The sequence below is a fragment of the Microtus pennsylvanicus genome, chromosome 19, assembly GCF_037038515.1.
Source record: "Microtus pennsylvanicus isolate mMicPen1 chromosome 19, mMicPen1.hap1, whole genome shotgun sequence".
NCBI classification, from domain to species: domain Eukaryota; kingdom Metazoa; phylum Chordata; class Mammalia; order Rodentia; family Cricetidae; genus Microtus; species Microtus pennsylvanicus.
The window spans coordinates 30,528,399-30,549,221 of NC_134597.1; the positions used below are offsets into that span (position 1 = coordinate 30,528,399).

At 43.0% G+C, this 20,823-nt stretch overlaps 1 protein-coding gene across 9 annotated transcripts in view; it reads right to left on the reverse strand.

Annotated features, from left to right (window-relative positions):
* Positions 1-20,823, reverse strand: part of Dgki (diacylglycerol kinase iota) — a 450,455-nt gene that overhangs the window by 280,671 nt on the left and 148,961 nt on the right. For all 9 annotated transcript variants that reach the window (XM_075953818.1, XM_075953817.1, XM_075953819.1 and 6 more), the window contains exon 3: positions 6,902-6,997. In XM_075953818.1, coding sequence (XP_075809933.1) covers positions 6,902-6,997 — 96 coding nt within the window. The remainder of the gene's footprint in view (positions 1-6,901; positions 6,998-20,823) is intronic.

The following is a 20,823-nucleotide window of genomic DNA, read 5'->3' on the forward strand; positions in this document are numbered from 1 at the left end:
TCTTCCGAGGCCTTTCACCTTCTCTTCTAAGATCTGCGCATTTTCTTTCTGCCCTAGGTGCTGTTTTTTCCTTGTAGACCTGCATAAGCCTAATAATAACCTTGCTAAAGATTCCATCTGATGCTGTCTTAAAATTTCTTCCACCAAAGAAGCTGCTCCACTACTTTTCATTTAGCCTCATGCAAGTTCTTAGGATACAGGCAGAAGGCAAACCGATTCTTTGCTAAAGCATCCTGTGGGTGGCCTTCAGCCCAGGTGCCCATAAAATCCTTCTTTCCTTCTGAAACTTCCAACCCAGGCCTCCACAATCCATACTACTTCTAGCACTACAGTCTTCCGGGCTTCTGTTAGGATAAACTGTTGAGTTCTGCTTACAATTTTCTAGTCCAATGTTTTCCACATTCCTCAAAACAAACAAACAAACAAGAAAGAAAGAAAGCAAACAACAACAACAAAAAGCAAGATCAAGTTCTCAAGAACAACAACCCTGTTTCTGTATTAGTTACATTTTTGTAGCTGTAATAAGATACCACAGCCAAAGGCAACTTAAGATAGAGTTTATTTTGACTTATTCTTACAGATGACTAGATGTCTGTAATAGTGAGGGAGGCAGGGCAGCAGAAGCAGGCAGCCGAGAGATCACATCTCAACCCTACCCACAGGAAGCAGAGAGCAAACTGAAGGTAGATCGAGGCTATAACCTTTTAAAGCCTCAAGCGACACACTTCCTCCAGCCAGGCTGCACTACCTGAACCTCCCCCAAACAGTGCCACCAACTGGAGACTAAGTATTCAAGCATAGGAGCCTCTGGGGGACATTTATTGTTTAACTACAACACTCATCCACAACTGAGAATCCCTAATGCAAACTCTGTAATAGTTCTTCAGATGTACAAAGACAAATATGGTAACAACAACAACAACAAAAAAACTAGTGAAATAATGGTCAAAGTTCAGTCAGTTCACGAGCCTAAAGCAGCCCACCTGGAGTTCTCTCCACCCACACACTACCTTTTTCTGCTTGCCCAGCACCACAGGTTCAAGGCTGCTGTTTAAGTCTGTAGATGGATATATATGTCTCTTTCTAGTCTGAAATTAGGTGTGCACTAGCGTGTTCTCCATGGATGGCTAGAACAGAGCTAAGATCATCTGGGGACACATGGCTGTACATCTTTGCATACCATCACGGCAATAATAGAATACTTGCTATTCCAGTTCCCACTGAACAATGGCATTGCCACAGTAGCAGCTAACTAGTTTGCATTCCCAACACTCATGAAGTTCCGTGGTACTGGGTCCTCAACGCACACACAGCAAGAGAATCAATGAATGCAGAAAGAATATAAAGCAAATTTCATCTGGCATGGGAAGACGGTTGACTTAACACAAAGGCTCACAACCTGAGGTTTTTCTAAAGAACCTATACGGTGGAAGGGTAAGATCCCACAGGTTTCTCTCTGGTTTCATGACAGAATGCTACATAGCCTAGCCTCCGTGAAATTAATTAATGTCATTAAATTTTTAAAAATAAAAATCACCAAACTAGAGTGAAATTGTACTTCAAGTTATTCTCCTGACAATCACACAGAGAGATTTCGGCTCCAATTTCATTCTCTGTACATTCCTTTCTCTTAAACCAGGAAGGAGAAGAAGGAAGCAAGGAAGACAGGAAGGCAAGATTACTGATTTGGGAAATCTGATTACTTGGGAATAACTTTAATCCCATTAAATGTTGGCACAGATTCTACAGTACTGAATGTTGCCACCAGAGATCCACGAGAAAATGTGATTCCGTACTGAGGATCCAAAGCAAACACTCCCCTGACAGTCCCCAGTCACCTGCAGTCGCAGCCTTTTCTGCCACATTCACCAGCAGCAGTCAGAAGCATCAATCTACACAGCACCAGGAGGCTCTGCCCTTGCAGTACATCCTGGCTTTCATTTATTCATTGAGACAGAGTCACAGGTAGCCCAGGCTGGCCCTCAAACTAATTATACCATTAAGGACAATCTTGAATTTCTGATTCTCCTGCACCCTCCCCCTTCCAATGCTGAGTTTACATGCTTGCACTATCATGCCTGGATTTAAGCTTGGCAGTGCTGGGAATTAAATGTGAGCTTCATGCACGCTGGCAAGCATGCGTCAGTTGACCTACATCCCCAGCCCCAGCTTTGGTTTTAAATAGATGACCCAATGTCCGTGTAAATTAGGGTGACCATCTCAGTATCCCTGATACAGCTCTTATTCAGCCCCTGGCCTCCAGCGCCACTGGCGTCAGCAGCCCGTGTTCACCTTTAAATTTGCCTTGGTTTAGACAACACAGTATGTGGTCACGCTTTGTGCATTCTCTGACCTTTATAGCATGCTCCCTGTTTTGGTTCAGAATCATGGAGGCATAGCCGAACCCATCTGTCCTTTCCACCCTGCCCATTCCTTCTGACGATAAACACCTTCGGTGTGCTCCCACACCGTGACGGCTGCCTTGCCCTGATTGCCTTCTGCCTCTTAATTTTCTCGTGTTCTTCTTTCTCTCTGAAAATGCCTCTCTCCTCAAGCCCCCTCACACATAATGAGCACAATTTCCATGTCTGTGAAACAGCCTCCGTCCACATCTAGCCACAGGGATTTCCCTGTCAACCTCACGTGATAAAACAGGGCGAGGTGGGAAGAGTCTGTCTTCAGAGACGGGTGCCTTCCTCTCCCAGAAAGCTATTCTCTTTTGACTGAAGTCATCTGGTAGTACCTGGCTACAATAATGCCAACTGGTAGTCATTCTTCAAAGATGGCATAAGAGGGGAAGCATAAATCTAATACATAATCTATATGTGTATGCTGTTTCACAAAAATGGATTCACTTCTATGGAAGTTGCAAGCAGAGCATCTTTATTTGTCTGAAGTCTTCTGGAAGCAGTCACCCATCACCTTTCTTCAGCATCCTCGCAAGATGGTCATCTACAGAACACCTAAACATCCATATCCTTAGAGCGATGTCTCCAGGCACCTAAGTACCCACATGAACAAGTCTGTGCTACAGACTCGTAGACTTAGGTTTGCGTACCACCCACACCACAGTATCTAAGGTGCTTCTTGAAAATCACTTGCTTAAAAGTCCAGCTCCAGACAGAGCTGAGTCAGCAATTGGAGCAGGGAGGCGAATAGTAAAATTGCTCACAAGTGCCTCAGGGGGACCGTATGCTCCCTGGAGGGTCATAACCGCTGTTAGAGACACTGGGTATGAATCTGGAGTTCTCTGTCTTCCTTATGGATGGAAAGTCACTTCCCTTTCATTCAAAGCAGCTCTTTAAATAACAGTAGGCCTTTTTCTACATATTCCCTCCTTAATTGTTGTTTTCTTTATCAACCAGGTCACTCTCCTGTTGATCTTCCATCGCCTTCCAACGTCTCTCCCAATGCGCGGCATTCAGGATGGTCTCACATCACACTCTGAACTGGGTGGAGAGCTAGAAGGTCCCGGATGCCTTTGCCGCACACTGCCAGCTATGCGCTGATGATTCATTCACATTCCTACCAAGTGGTCATGTGACAAGCCATCTCAGCCTAAACCAGCCATGGGAGGGCTCATGGCTTTATCAGCCTCGGTTAATTAAAAAGGCCCATGAGGCTGACTCCCTCCTCAGGGCTGCTTTGTTTCTACGTCTCATACATAGACTGGCAACATATTTCCTTTAGTGTGTTGTCTGTTCCTGTTCCCTACGGCAGTCCTATGCCAAGTGCTTCCCGCCTGTGCACTGCACCAATTCTCGCACAGCATTCCCCCACTTCGCAGGGGAGGAGACTCCACTGAGTAGCAATAAGGACCTTGCCATGAGGAAACACACGGGGCATTTCCTATCTCCTCATTTGTTTGGGACTTGGCTTAAGCAACATCTTTTCGGAAGATAGCTCTTCATCTTGCTGACATTTTTAAAATGGGGTTGAGAGAGCTAAATGCCTGTAGTAAACTCAAAGACGGAGGCGAAAGGGCACAGAGTTCTCACAGCCCCACCCTGGATCGCCTGCTAGCATCCTCCTTACCTGCCTTGCGTTTCTCCTGGCCTAGAGGTCCTGGTCGCCAACAATGATGGATAGAAACGCTAACTGTGCACAGAGAGGAGGAGGAGGATGGAACTGCGTGTGACGGCACACCTGTAATTGCCACACTAGGGCAACTGGGGCAGAAGGATCTCAGCACCAGCTACCCAGTCAGTTCCAGATCAGCCTGCCCTACCTAGGGGCATGCTGGGAAAAGGAGGTGCCTGTCATTAATTCATATATTTGTCAAGAGAAGCGTGGCAAGCAGCTGTCCCGAAATGAGTGCCCAGAAAAGGACCAAGGGGAGCAGTCTGGAGAGGGGTGGGACTAGGTAATGAGCCAGTCCACCTGTTGTATCCATAGAGCATATGTACAATGCAAAGCTCACCTTCCTTTCTTCCATTTCATATTATCTGCTATCCCAAGACCAATGTTTATACAATTATCTAAGACCTTCATGTTAATTCATTATTTATAGCATTTTAGTCCAAACAGCTGAGCTTCTCACAGATTTGGTTAATTTAACCAAACCCCATGCAATCATATTTTAATTAAAACTACATATGCATAAAGTTAAAATGCTGATATTTAAATCAATCAAATTCACAACAAGATTAGAAAAAAATGCAAACGATTAATTACAGATCCAAATTAGAAACAAAATTAAAAGCAATTTAATCCTTCTCTCTTTTTCTGTCTAGAAGGTAGCCATGACCCAAAGGTCATGAATCCTCAATGTCACACAGAGGTTGGAAACACAGAGTCTCAAATCCTTGTCTTCAATTCCATAGCCTGCTCATCTGAGCCATTCCAGGGCCTTTTGTTGTTCCCTATGTCCATTAAACAAACTTGACTTCCATTAAAAAGGCACACAGTTTTTCTAAACAATTATCTACTAATAAGGGGACCAAAGCTGCCATGGTGTTGGAGCAAGTGTTGGTTTTTGAGACTTGGCAGTTTTAGCAACCCAGAAGCCCTCAGGCTCCTTTCTCTTCTAGAAGCTCTTACAGAAGCTCAGTCTTCTTTGCTACAGAAACACGTTCACATATTATTTGATTGCCCTACATTTTCCTCAGACCATTTTCATGCATAATAAAAATATAATAAAAATCCTCTATATGTTATGACATCATTTTCTTAAATTGGAAAGAAGTCTTCTCTTCTTTGTTCTTTACTATTCCAAGTTTTTCTGTCACTCTATTTTTGGGTTAATTTTTAAAATGTAGGCAAAAATTAATTCTACTTTCTCAACATTAAACTTTCAGTTGCTCCATGACTTACTGTATGGTCACTGATCTTTCTTCATGGTTTATTTTCTTTTTTTCAGCATTGGGAATCAAACCTAGGACCTTATACATGCTCATCAAATATTCTACTACTGAGCTATATCTTTTGTCTTCCTATAATTTAATGTTTAATTGTAATTGTTACCTTGGCACAATCTGGAACAACTGAGAAGAGAGTACCTCAATAAGGGATTGTCTAGGTCAGGCTGGCTGGTGGGCAGTGTCTATGGGGTTGTCTTAATGACTTTAACTGAGGCAGGAAGACCCAGCCCACTGTGGGTGCCAGCCTTCCCTAAGCAGGCAATCCTGGACAATACAAGTGTAGTAGGGGACTAAGAACAAGTAAGTATGCAGGCTCACATTCTCTCTCTGCTCTCGATTGTGTGTGTGACTAGACATTTTAAGCTCCCGCCTTTACTCCCTTACAGTGGTGGACTGTGACCTGGAATTGTAAACTTAATAAGCCTTTACTCTGATGGAGGAAGGTCATTGGTTAATTATAATAAAGAAACTGCTTGGCCCTCATAGGTTAAAACATAGGTGGGAGGAGTAAACAGAACAGAATGCTGGGAGGAAGAGGAAGTGAGCTCAGAGGCCATGCTCCCCTCTCCCGGGCAGACGCCATGAAGCAAGCTGCCAGGTCAGACATGCTGCATCTTTCCCGGTAAGACTGATGCTACACAGATTATTAGAGATGGGTTGATCGGGATATGAGAATTAGCCTGTAAGGGCTAGAGTTAATGGGCCAAACAGAGTTCAAAAGAATACAGTTTGTGTGTTGTTATTTCGGGGCATAAGCTAGCTAGGCGACCAGGAGCTGGGGCAGCAGGAACACAGCCCGCAGCTCCCACAACATTATTCCTAAAGTATGTTCTGTCACAGTAATAGAAAAACGAGATTATGTAACGATGTAACCCAGGCTGGTCTCAAATCTGTCATCCTATACCTTCCTCCTCGGTGCTGTGATTTTAGGTAAGAGCTCCCATACCTAGTTCCTGAAGATAAGTTTAAACCCTACATAGGTTGTACTAAATAGGGGCACAAAGTGAGTTTTAATAAGCAAAAGCTGCCCCTACTCATCTGGCTGTTGATTTATCAAATCATTTCTGGAACTGTGTTCTTCAGATCTAAGTATGGAGACAGGCAAACCTCATCTACACCCCACATAGCCATTTCCACCCGCATCACGGGAATCCCACGCCCCATAGCCACTGTCCTGCCCCCTTCCTCTCCACACAGGCCTCTGCCACTCCACGAGCCACCATAAATGACCTTCCCTCCTCTACATTCACCTCTTCTCTGACTCCTTCCCACAACACCCTCACGACCACTGTGACACTGGGCATCAACTATGCTATCTGTAGTCTACCCAACGAAGCCTTAGAATGGACAACCTGGAGCTATGAAAGCTTGATTCTGAAGCTGTAAACCTTAAAGGCAAGCAAGAAGGTCTACGCCATGAGGCTAGAGCCTTTCCAAGCCCATCCTAGGATATCTGGGAACCACTCTCCTTCCATCCCTGCCATCCGCAGACATCCTCTGTTTCCCGGGAAGACTAAATGGGTACCGTGGGACATACTCACTGCAAATCGGACTTGGCAGTTCTCCTCCCCCAGGTAGCAGAGGTCGCCCGAGACGTTGGTCTCCAGCCACAGGTGCTCCCCATTCACAGCATTCTCCTGTAAGACAAGACCCGCCCACTTCAGTTTTCTCTTCAGCACCAAGGGAGGAACTTCAACTCTGGATTTTTTTTTTTTTAATGGAAGACACTTAGTGAGTCCCTGGAGTTGGGATCTTCAAAGACACTGCTGGGGCTGACCTTATGTATGGAAATTCTGGCTGGAGTTGACCCTATGAAAACTCTGGAAAGGGAAAATGGTGTTTGGGAACATTCATCTATAGCCATGATAGCTATGAGGTCTGTGAAGGCCTTATTCATGGATGTATCATCTTGAACCATTTTCAGCGAGTGTGGAAAAGGCAACTCTGAAGGGCTCCATGTAAAAACTTGATTACCCAGACTCTACACTGTTGATGTGATGACGCAGGAGACAAAGTTAGATATAAAAACAATTCCTCTACTTAGTGAATTAGCTAAGAAAGAGGATGATAGTATTAATATGCTTTAGGTAAGAATGGCTGACAACGCACTTTTACTTAGCTCGCCTCTCTGGACTCGCAGCACACTGCGTTTCTACTAATCCAAACATGCTGCTAATTTGGTGAGGCCTCCCACTCAGTTCTAAATTTTACTAACTAGGTAATTCGTCTGCTGCCTAAGAATACGTACTTCTGATGGTGAGCAGGGCTGCTGTGATGTACGACACAATGAGCCACAGCCCTGTTTTACCCATAAATGTGCAGTGTACAATAGAGAGGAGGGCGGTCATTTGGCAAACAGGATTCTGTGGTCTTCTTCTGATACACCGCTATAGAGAACATGAATTTATGTACTAATCGTATATTCTGTCTATTTGCTGAAAGAATGAAATATTGGAGAAAACACTATATTAGATTAACCATAAAGGAACATGAGACTAAGCCTATGGAGTTTATAGGAAAAGCCCTGCCGTTTTCTATCTTATTCCATATCAGAAATACAAGGGCTAGCTCTCTTTTGATGGAGGATACTGTGGGCTGAACTATGCTCCTGTGCCCAGTTCGTATATTAAAATCTAACTCACAGTATGATGGTTTTAGGACAGGCCTTTGGAAAGCAATCAAGTCATGAAGGCAGAGTGTTCACTATGGAATCAATGCTCTTATAGGAAGGAACTCAAGAGAGCTCCCCTTTCTGCATACTCCTGCAGCAGGGAAGAGCCACCTGAGTTCACAGCAAGAGAAATCTACCTGCCAGATGGGAAGATGGTACTCAGTGTACCAGCACCTTGTCCTTGTACCTTTTGGGCTTGAAAATGATGGGAAATCAATGCCTGTGGCTTAAGCCACCCCAGTCTGTGGCAGACAACAGAAGATGACTTCAATAAAGAGCTTGACAGGATAGCCAAGTAATTTAAAGTCCATCATACATTTGAGCCACTCTTAGGATAACTCATTCCAGAAGCATCCACACAACAGCCTTCCCGATGTCAGAACTTAGAAGAGAAAAACAGAAATATAGACCAAATGTTTCCAGCAGGAAGAGGAGGAGAGAGCACTAATTATCATGCTAAACAATGAACGTATTTCTTCAGATTTAAATAGAATACATTTTCCTTTCTGGGTGAACAGTCTCAAATGGTTTCAGGAAAGAAAATCCACAGGCCATATTGTGACCTAGGATCCAAATCAGTGGTTCTCAACCTTCCTTATCCTGCGACTGTTTAGTACAGTTCCTCATGTTCTGGTGACCCCCAACCATAAAATTATTTTCATTGTTACTTTACAACTGTAATTTTACTACTGCTATGAATAATAATGCAAATGTCTATGCTTCCCAATGGTCTTCAATGACCCCTGTGAAAAGGTTATTTGACCCCCAAAAGGGTTGTGACCCACACATTGAGAACCACAGAGCTAGATGTGTTTCACGATCCAAGGAAAGTGAAGAAGTCTCAAAACAACAAGAGTAAGATGTGACCCTGTAGACCAGTGATCAGGCAGATAGGTGACAAAGGCCTCAAGCGCCTTTTTTTCTGATTTTTTTTCTTCTCCCCCAGTAGTAATCTTCCTTTGATAAACAATGCTCAGTTCGAACATACATAGTAGTGGGAAAACAGACCTTTCCTTTTCTTGTGGGGCACTATCAGAAGAAAGAAAGACGAGACATGGGGCTGGACCATAAAGGTTCTCACAAAATGATGACCTCACTAGAGAGTAAAACACAAATGCATTTCTTTAGAAGATGCCCTGGAGAAACTAGGCTTGCAATCTAAACCGCTACAGGAGTCACCTACCATCCAACTTAAACTTCTAACCAATTATCCAAAACCATCCCTTTTCATCCTGTGGTTTGACTCATTCATGAAATATTTGTTCTTCAGCGCTGGCACCAGTCACAGAGATGCCGTGATATCTCACAGCGGCAAACTGACTAGAAAAGTTGTGAGCTACACACGACATAATAACAGGAAATACAACCACCTTAAGGAGCCCAATATAAAACTGTTGCAGTGACGCAAATGTCAAGAACTTTTGACAGTAACAAGCTAGGTGTGCCACAGTGAGGTCCTGGAAGGGCAGGTAAGGCAGGCAGGGACAGGTAAGAACCTGGGAGTCAGACTATTGTAAGCATCACATACTAGACTTACAGGCCAATAGCTCCCAGGCCTTAGACTCCTTTTGCTCAATAGTATACCATCTGCAAGTTTTCAGAGACTCGCTGGTCAGTCTTGCCTCAGCTTCATTCACAGAAAGACCACTACTTTTACTTAGCCCCAGTTTTTATGGGAACTTGATTTAAAAGAGATGAACCTTTGGAAGGGAAAAGAAGGAGGCTTTAGTGTATCCTTCCACCATCTAATGCTCTGCTTCTTAGTTTGAGCTACCTACTTAGTGGCCTGATAAAAATTTTACAATATGTGGGCATGATTTCAGAGAGTCTATGTCAGTGAATCTCCATGAAATTTGTGGGTAGCAATTGCTCAAAGGTCCCAAGGTGGCCCCAATGTGCTTTGGAGTCTATGACCCAATAATAGACCTCACTCTCCCCTCCAAGCTTTTTAGATGATACATTCCATAACATGTCTGTGATCCACAATACTACATTGCATTCTTCTCTGTCTTGTACAACCACTAGAGAAGAAGATAAGAGAGACATGGCATGAAGTATCTCCACCAATTTTAAGAAAAGACACGTTCACTGTGAAAATCCCACAAGTACTAGGGAAAGAGAGCAACATGAGCAGACGTCTAAAGAGAGGACAGAGTAAAACATACATTACTTAAATTTGTATGCTTACTTTGGGAAGTAGTTCCTAAAGAAATAATTCTAATGGGAGAAAAAGGCAAGCATACACCTGACTAGGTTAATCTAAACGTCTCAAAGTGGGGAAAATGATCACAAGAAGTACAACACAACAGAATGTTGTAAAATCAAGAAGCACAAATGTAGAGATTGGTCATATAGAAAACTTCATAATATAGAATCACATAAATAAAAAATAAAATTCAGAACTGGCTTGTATCATGGTCACATATGCACAGAAAAATTAGAGCTGAAAACAACAAAGTACATCACTAGTTGACTCCTTGACATACATCCGTTTCCATTTCTTCTCCCACAGGGAAAGCTCAACGGAGAATTCTTATTATTTGTCACTTCCGTTGCACACCATTCTGGTTTCTTGAGCCCAGTTCCAGGTGTTCTTTCAAAAACCAATACTCTTCCAGATCATCAGTGACATCACATGGCTGAATCCAATAGCCAATGATCAAGTTTCACATTCATCAGCAACTTCAAAACTGATGGTCTCTCGCCTCATCCAGAGGCACTGTCTTCTACTCTACAGCTTACTCTTGCGAGTCTCCATTGTTTGATTTTCCTTATTCTCAAGTTTCATTGCTGAAGGGTTCTACAGTTCGGTGCTTAGATCTTTACATTACACATATTCCACCTACATTCAGTCCTTAGATGGCCGTACTGAGTTTCCTTGGCTTTGGTACTTGCTGCATAAACTTTTACCTTCCAACTTGTTAACTTAATATGACCCCTCTTCTTTGAGTTTCACTCATAAACAATTGCCCACAGCATCTCCCCAGAAGACCTAATAAGCATCTTAAATCCTTATGATGTCAAGAACGTGATTTCCTCCACTGATACGCTCTTCCTTGTCTTGGATTCTCAGTAAATGGCATTACCATTCTTACTACTTAGGCTACAACTCTGAAGCCCTCCTATAGCTCTCTCTTATTTGCAACTAACCTCATTTCATCTTAATTTCAAAATGCACCTGAGGTCCATCCAGCTACTTCCCAGCACTTCTACTGTTACCTCTAGTTCTGGTTTAGAACATCTCAATAGCCAACCACACCTAGTTTCCCTACTTTTGTTTCTGTTTTTTATTTAAATCACTGCTTGGCCCATTAGCTTTAGCTTCTTATTTGCTAACTCTTATATCTTAATTTAACCCATTTCTAGTAAACTGTGTATTGCCACAAAGCTGTGGCTTACAGGGTAAAGTTCCAGTGCCTGTGTCCTGCTTTTGTGTCCACCTTCATGATCTCTTTTTCACAATGCAGCATCAGCAGTAGTTGTGGGTTAAAGCCCGAGACTTTCTACTTCTCTGCTGCTCCCTGCCTCAGCCTAGGGAGCCCTATGTGGAGACCGCTACTGAGGTGAAGCGGGAGTTTTCTGCAGTAAAGAATTTCAGGTAAGCCAGAATTAAACAGAGCTGGAGTTCATGAAGAAGAGCCTTTTAACAGACTTTAGCACAGACATTAACAGAGTGACATGGTGTATGTGTGGGGATAAAACATACTCAAGTATAAACAGGCTTCTTAGGAGACACTGGATCTTAAGTTTCTGAGCAAGAGCCATAAATATGATTTGCTTGGTTTAATTTGGTTTCTTTTTTTTTAGCCAGGATCTCATGTAACTCGGGCTGTCCTTAAACTTGCTACACAGCTCAAGATGAGCTTTCAACACTTTATCCACCTGCTTCAACCTCCCAAGTGCTGGGGTTACAGGCACAAGTGAGCCACTGTGATTTTGGTGGCTCTCAACTTAATCTCAAATAGTTGCTAAGGATCTTTATTCTTCCCCTTTCTCCCTTTGCAATAAATGATCTGAGAGGATACGTCCAGAAATGCCTGAGATGGGATTGCCAATTAACAAGGTAAATCATGAGTCAATTACAGGGTTACTGGAGAGGATGCTCGTGAGATTTCATAGAAAACTGAACATATGCTAGTGGGCAAAGTGAAAGGCCATACTCAAAGGTCATGTTCGCTTAGGCCTTTGTGCATGACTTCCTGTAGTGTTAGCACTTGAATTTGTAGCATATTTCTAGAACATTGTCTCTAGAGCAGCCTTCCGAATAAACGTTAACAGTGCTGGAAATCTTACTCTCAGCTGGAGAGAGACTACACCCACATTCCTGGGCGAGGGGCTACTTTTCCTACCTAAGTCTCCTTAATTTTCCCTTTCTATCTAGCTTCAAAATAGAAACCTGGTCAAGTGGCTGGTCTGCTTGCTAGGTACTCACGCTGATGGAAGAACCTTAAGTCTTTCTTGCATAGTCTTTGGGTGTCTCTGTGTTCTCTTCCTATTCGTGGTCTCTCAAGCCCTAATCTTCCCGCCTCTTCCTGCTATGCTTCTATCCAGGAGCTGACTGACAGGCACCCTGCTCTCCTTGCTGTTTCTCAAGCAGAGTGGAAGGTCTCAGGTCAACTCCACTGAACTTGCTGTCCTGTGCTGAAGCCTTGTATAAACTTGATGTCAGCATTGTGTGTTTCTCACTTCATCTAGGTTTGCTCAGGTATTCTCATCAAAAATGGCTCGCTACACATTTTTTTTCTTTACCCAAATCCTTTATCTTTCTCTGGACTAATTTATATGCCTAATTTCTATTTGTAGCTTGGTCATCAGATCAACAGTTACTTCCTTAACAAGTCCTCAATGCCCCATAACCCAAGTCAAATTATTTTGCTAGTTTCCGTCATGTTTCATGTTTCTTTTTCACTATCTACCTTAAGTGGCACTTATTCATATGTTGGCATAATTATTTGATTGACATTTCCTTACATACTAGATTTTAAGGTCCATAAAAGCATTATATTCACAACAACTTGCTGTATGATCAATAGTAAACCTCAATACACTTTAAAAAATAAAACTAAAAAATCATTGAATAAATGAGTAAATACATATTTTTGTCACATCTAACTGCTAGAGGCAGAAAGGAAAAATTACTGTCATTTTATGTCCTTTAGTTTAAAGTCATAAATTATAACACGTGGAAGTCCAACATAGTGGAGGCATGCAAAAATATGATGACATACTTTTTTATTTTATTATCATTTTTCTTTATTTTTGTTGAGCTATACATTTTTCTTGGCTCCCCTTCATTTCCCCCCCCTCCCCTTCTCCCCTCTTCTACCCACACTGCATGCTCCCTCCTCCCTCCTTGTTTGCACAGTGATGCTCCAGAACAGTGAGATTAACAGCTTTCACTGAGTTACGCATGCTTACCTAGTGAATTCATCCTCAGTCCAGTCTCAGAGATTCCTAAATCCTACCTAATGTTAGAAGTGAGAGTGGTCCTCACTCCTGAATTCTGCATGAAGGATACCTGGGTGCTGTCAGCATTAGGATGAACTAACACGTGACTGGCTTTGGCTTGCTGTCTACCTTTCTTCTGACTCCTTAGTGTGATCTAATAACACGAGCTCTGTTATAAAGTAGATAGGCTACTTAGTAGTCACACGATTCAGGACCCTCTCATTTCCCTAAACCCCAGTTCATTTATCAGTAAAATTATAAAAATAAATGCTCCTCTATCCCAGGGTCACTGGGAAAGTTCAGCGCACGAACAAAATATGTCAAGAGTGTGCCCGTGATAAGGAGTTCGTAGGTTTTCTTTCCTTTTCTTTTTAATCATGTTGCTTTCGCTTTCTGAATTTCCCTCTTCTCCTTAATCCATATATCCTGACATTTTTCAAATTTCTTTTCTTGGTCATCGTGACGGAGACTGCCATTCATCAAAATCATTTTTCTCCTCTTCTTGAACATATAGCTAGATCTAATTTCCCAGCTTCCCTTGCAGTTGGGAGTGGCCGTGAAAGCAAGTATTAAACAAAAGACCAGGAGCAGAGGTTCCAGGCAGGGTCCCTCATATCTACCTGGAGGGATCAACTCGTTTCTTCAGCCACAGTGACTTACTGGGATGACCAGCCTTTCGGATAATTTTAGAAACCCCCTTGAGATGTCAACATAGCGGTCAGTGTCTGCCCGTGAATAACTGTGAGGAGTCTGGCTCAATCTAACCACCTAGACTAGTCCTGGTCTACGGCGTGGGTGAGAGGGAAACAACTCTATATTTCCACGTTACACATCCGAGCCTCTTCTTCACAGCAGCCTACTTTATCCGCAAGGAATGCAGACTTTTCTCTTGGTTCTTTTGTCTAGGTTTCCTTTTGTGCCTGAGTCTGTATCCAGCGTCCTTAGTATCCACTAGACAGCAAATATAATAGAGTCCCAGTTTCTTCTGATAAATGCTCTGGCTAATTTTACACTGTCATACACTCGGTTCCCTTAAAATACACCTATGATTGTGCCCCTCCGTGTTCTGAATGCTTACCTGAGTGTCTGTTACTCACGAAATGAAGGCCACATTCAGTCTGGCACTCTAGACCTTGCACCAGGCCTGCCAACCAATCTATCCTTATCTTATGTGTCTCCCTTATTACTGTTCTTTAATCATATTTTATTTCTGGTGCCATGATTTGTTGATTATCCTTCCCAGCTGGGAACACCTTTCTTGCTTCCTTTATACAAATCTTCCTTGAAATGACATCTTAAATAATATGCAGCTCAAAAACTATCCATTTCAGGAAAACAGAAAAGTAACTACCTGATTTTTAAGAGATAGCATTTTTTTATGGTCTTTTGAATATGGAGACAAATCTCCCTGGATAGATTCACAGACAGACAGACAGACAGACAGACAGACACACACGTGTACAAGCACATGTGCACATATGCACTCACTCACACCAACACTCAGCTGTGATCCTTGCATGCATATTTACACAATAGATATATTTATGATCCTCTATATATGTATATATATGATTATATATACATATATAAATGTTACACAGACACAAATGGATAAATATTATTACTTGCCCAAGTTCAGCAAAAATCCAAGCAATGATTACAGATAAAAAAGTATAAATATAGGGGAGTGTTATAGATTAAATAATATGTAGAATAAGTACACCAGCAGGAGCGAGGCATATAGATACACATAAGCAATTCCAGCGTCCAGGAGTTGAGACAGGAGAAATGCTAAAAGTTCAAGGTGGGTCTGGGCTACCTAATAAGTTGCAGGTCAGCCTAAGATACTGAGATTCTGCCTCAAAAAATGTAAGCCAAAGAGGTAGTGCATATGCACCAGAATCAAATAACCCAGACCAACAAAGATATGTGATTAGAAACGTTTTTAAATAATTGGAGTTACAAATGATATTTTCCTTACAAATATCCTTGAAAAGTTTTTTGAATATTAAGGGCAGACTGCCTGAAAACATGCAAGTTAGTAATAGGTGGCCACGTGCCTTGGATGGTGCACACAAGAGCTGTGGAAGACGGCTGCTGAACACTGGGAATGAAGTCAGCATTGACTAAGCTGTGCCATCAACACAGAAGCCACAGTTTAAAGACTGAGCGTGAAAAATGAGTCTAAAGTCCCCATATAGTCACCATCTGTCCCTTCAATATTGAATGACAGCCTTTGGGGTCGAGCAGGTGAGACAAAACATGGTTCTAAAGTTGGGTCCCCCTGTTGACTCACATTGTCTTAACGTGACTCCCTACATTATTTATATTTATTTTTATATTTATATTTTATACTTAAAATTATATTTATAATCTGTGGCTCACATCTGCCTCCACTAAAGAGCGTTAAACCATCACTTCCCGAGTGTCAGAGCATTTGGATCAAGACACTGCAGACCCAGGGAGCTAAGAAATCTGTGATTCCTCTGAGAAGCCAAGCAATTTTGGCTGTTGATCCTGGTTGCCAAATTGACACAATCTATGATCACCTAGAAGACAAGCCCTGTGCCTGTCTGTGAGGGAGTTTCTAAATTGGTTAATTGTCATAGGAAGACCAATCCAAAAATGTCCATACACCATCCCATGGACTAGAGTCCCTGAGCACAGAGTTCATCTCTCCCTGCTTCCTGGTGTGGACACAGTGTGACCAGCTGCCTCCTTGGCCAGCAACCAGCCTTCCCTGTCATGACGGACTGAATGGATGGCTTCTTAAACCACATATCAGATAAACTCTTCCTTAGTTTGTTTTTGTTAGGAATATTGCTGCAGGAATGATAAACAGTAATTATATAGTGCTATCTCTTAAATTACCCTGAACTCAGAAAATATAGATAACCAATCACAGTAGATCGGTCCCACGATGACATAGCTATCCAAGACCAGAGGCATCGTCGCACTGATTTATGTGAGGTATTTTTCTTATTTTCTCATTGCCTCAGTTTTTTGAAATAAGGATGAGAGACAAGAGTATGGGAGGCAGGAGGGGCTGTGATGATGTCACCAAACCTGACACCTCACACTCAGAACAGGGCTGGCATGAGAAGACATGCAGAAAACACTCACATGTGTAAGGACACACACACACACTCATGTTGGCAGACACACTGGCATTCACACACACACACATGCCCCCAGCTGCTTCCTGGCTTTTCATTCAAGGTTTCTAAAGAGATAAAGTGACCTAATTTCCTAACCTAGTTTAAAGCATCTCTGTGTGAAGACTCTGGTTCCCTGATCTTGTCCCTGAACTGAACTGTGAGGCAATGTACCAACTGTGCTGTTCCGACCTGCTGGGGAGCAAGCCCGTCTTTGCTGAATGTCATCCGCTAGAGGAAAGGAATGCTGGTGTGGATTGGGGGTGGGGGGAGTTGAGCTGGTTTTGTTCGAGCTGAAGTTCTGTTTTCTAGGGAACGCTGGGTGGCGGGATGTGGTCGGGTGAAGAAATGAAAGAGACTCAGAGCGGATGATGGTGGACTTATGATTGACATGAGCTCTGTTGCCCACCCCCCACACTGGCCTGTGGCTTGCTCCAGGCGGCTTAATGGGCAAAGCAAAATTAAAAAACAGTGGGGACAGAAGCGAGAACTACCTCCAGTATTACTGGCTACAATCTTAAAAACAGAGGCGAGCTCTAATTGTAAATTGAGTCACCTTTGCAGAGGAGGCATGCGACATTTAAGAAGACACATATTATCTGTGGCACCGACACACTTCTAAATGGGCTAACTCACTCCAAATGGAGAGCTTGGACTCCAGCCCAGGAGACGAATATTTTTGGTTTCTATTTTGAACATCACTTCCTCCCCATTCTAGTAATTTAGCTTATTTCCTCCCAAACTGGCTTGGCTGACATGTGTCTTAATGGTATCCAAGGGAACAGCCTCTCCTGGTTGTTTCTGGCAGGGTGAAGAGAGGCCACTAGTAGGAGGGGGAAGACCAGGCCTTTCTTTGTGCGTGATAATCTACCTCCCTGCGCTACACAGTAAGAAGAACCTGAAAAGGGGGGTCACTTGGCATTAAAACAGGTCCTATTGGTTTCTTTTACGAGTTGGCTTTGGAGTCGTGTTTAACAAGCCTTTCAGGAACTAGAGATGATCTGAGTGCCCATCAGTTTCCAAGAGTAAGTTCACTTCTTATTGACCCAGCAGAGGAGTCACAATCCATTCATGTCCCAGAATCAGGAACCAGGCAGCCCTTAGGCTGTCCTGTACTCTCCACTTCGAAGAGAAAACAAACACACTGCCTAGCTCTTCGGGAAACTAGAGACCTAACAAGACCTCAGATAAGCCAAACAAAAAGCTCTACGTTGGTTCTGTTTGCAAGATGACTCACTATGAACAAAGGAATGTACACAGTAATTGGAATGTGTGAAATGGCCTAAATAAGAGATATCAGGGCCTAGGGAGGGAAGAAGTAGAAAGGGAAGAAAAGAGGAAGGGAGGGAGAGAACCAAAAGACAGGGTTGTTGCAGATGGATGCTCAAGCCTGAAAACCCTTCCTGTGCTTTATGCAAAACAAGAAAATTCCCCAATTCCTCATTTGGACTCTTAAGCAGAAGGGTCAGTTAATACACAGTGTACCTGGCAGAAAAAGGCCAGTATTTTAAAAACCAGTCTGAGTCATTTAAACTCTTACAGAAAAAGCCAGAGGACACTGAAATACACCTAACCCTCTCCTCCTTCCTGAACATTCTGTGCAGTTGGGTAACTGGCCACCGCTGACTTCTGTCTGCTGCCACTGATAACAATGCCAAGGGACGCATCTGTTCCAGAGCCACATCTGAGTCTCCCAGAAGGGCGTGTCCTTCTCTTTGCTTTCCTACTGGACTTTCAGCAGAACACCATTACAGGGTGCCCAGAATCATCAGGGAGGAAAGGAGAAGAACAAAAGACCACAACACACCTAGCCTGAGCTCCTATTTGCTCGGCCCCTATTGCGTATCCAGAGCCTCCCACCACCAGCCAAAAATACAGCTTGAATGAATGCTACAGTGTACACCTTTCCATGAGAATCAGAAAATACTGCCTGCTAGTCTAATGCTGGCTTAGGCAGGACACTTAGTAAAAGCGTTTGTTGATAACTGTTTTCAACATCAGCCAGGACTAGAGAGGGTCCTTTCTCATATCTCAGTGGCTCTCCCTGCTTCCACTGTGAACTCTCCTGGCCCAGGCATTGCTGTGTTGGGTTCCCACTGTTTATTTCTTTCTATCCATGGATTTTTAGCTCCATTTAAACCACATCTTCATTACCCTCTTAATACCAAGGAACCTGCCCAGAATGCAAAACAAGGATGGTAGCATTGGCTGGGCCAGAAAACAATGTCCGAGTGCATAGGAGATTCCACTGTGGCAGACACACTTTAAACGCACATCCATAGGCAGTTGGGCTTAAACAAAGGGATGAGGACATGTGCTGGAGAAATGATAGACAGCCTTTCTAATATGATACTTTTCATGATGACACAATGATTCTTTCTATAAGCGGAGAATGATGTTAGATAAAGATGGATGCCCACAAGCCAAGAATGATGATAGACAGCTATCTCTCGCCAACTTAAACAGACTGAATACTTAAATATAAGAGCTGACGCTATTAAGAAGAAAATACAGGACACTTGACACTGCGTGAAAATGCAGGAGACAGGATTCAGGATACTTTGACAGGATGGACTTTCTAAAGAGGCCCCAAAAGTACAAGAAACAAAGGAAAAACAAGCAAGCAGGGTCATATAAAACTCAAACACTTCTACACAGCAAAGATAGCAGGTAACAGAGTTAAGGCCTGGGTGGTAGGTCTAAACCAACATGCCTGAAAAGAAGACATGCAAGCTACCAGCGGAGAGATTTTTAAACAGTAAACATCACTAATAATAGTGGAAATACAGATCAAAACTACAATGGAACCACCCTACCTTTGCTAAGAATGGCTCCCATTGGATAGAAGCTAACATGTCCTGTAGAGGATGTTGAGAAAGGGAACCCAACATGTTGGTGGGGGGAACAGTAGCAGACACAGCCACAAGAACACAATGGATGCTCGGGAAAAGCATCAAAAGTGAAACCACAGTCTGACTTAGCCATCTCACTCCCAGGTCTGTATCCAAAGGAAATGAAAATCCTTCGATTTGCATAAGTAAGAGACACATCTGCCTTGTTCACTGAACACTCTTCACAGCAGTCAGGAAACGGAAGCAACTGTGAGTGTCCATCAACAAAAGAGCCCAGAACTTGGGAGGAAGAGACAGGCGGACTACTGGGGCTCCCAAACCAGCCAACAAGCCTAGCCTATTCATCAAATTTCAAGCCAATGCGAACCCTAGCTTGAAGAAGAAGAAGAAGAAGAAGAAGAAGAAGAAGAAGAAGAAGAAGAAGAAGAAGAAGAAGAAGAAGAAGAAGAAGAAGAAGAAGAAGAAGAAGAAGAAGAAGGTAGTGCTTGAGGACTCTCTTGGGCACTATGACACCCGAGGTAGACCTCTAGCCTTCACACCCATGTGCACACCCACCCCTCCTCCCACAAAAGGATGGGACACGGGACATGTACATGTGCTTGTATTTACTGGTGACAGGTGGAAAGAGGTACTGGATGCAAAGAAAATGCTGAACAAGCTCACTGAGAACATATGAAGGCCAGTGGAGGGTGTGAATATTCTCTTCATATAAGAGATTGAAAAACTTAAAGGCGAAAGAAATTTACACCAGAAGTAAAACCTAGACTGTGATTTCGCTAAGGTTTCTTACATTGTTGGAAAGGCTAATATAAAGAGTCGGGGAGCTGGACCGAGTGGCACATGTCTAGAATCCAACTCTTTGGGAGGTTAGATTAAAAGGCTCAGGAGTTCAAGGTCGGCTTGGGTTACAGAGTGTGTTCTGAGCTAGCCTGGGCTACTGGGAGAGACACCTTTCTCTAATAAGGGTTTGGGATAGTGTTCAATGGCAGAGTGCTTGCCTAGCTTATCTGAGGCCCTGGGTTCAATACCCAGTACTATAAAGAAGAGTCTGTCAACCCCTTTTCATTTCATATGATTAAAAGTCTTGGGCGACTGTATATGTTACAATGTTATTTAGAAGCAGGAACTAAGGCAGGAAGTGTTTGCAATGGCATTTTTCCTGGGTCTAGCAAACACTCAGACAACTTAGTGGCAGGAGAAAGAATTCTAACATTATGTTTGTACCAATAATATTTAGCTATTGTTCTAATAATTTTAGCTCTAACAGCAGCAAGGAGGAAATGAACATTTCCCATTTTCCCCCTTGGGAAGCCGAGGCCAAGTCACACTTGCCGCTG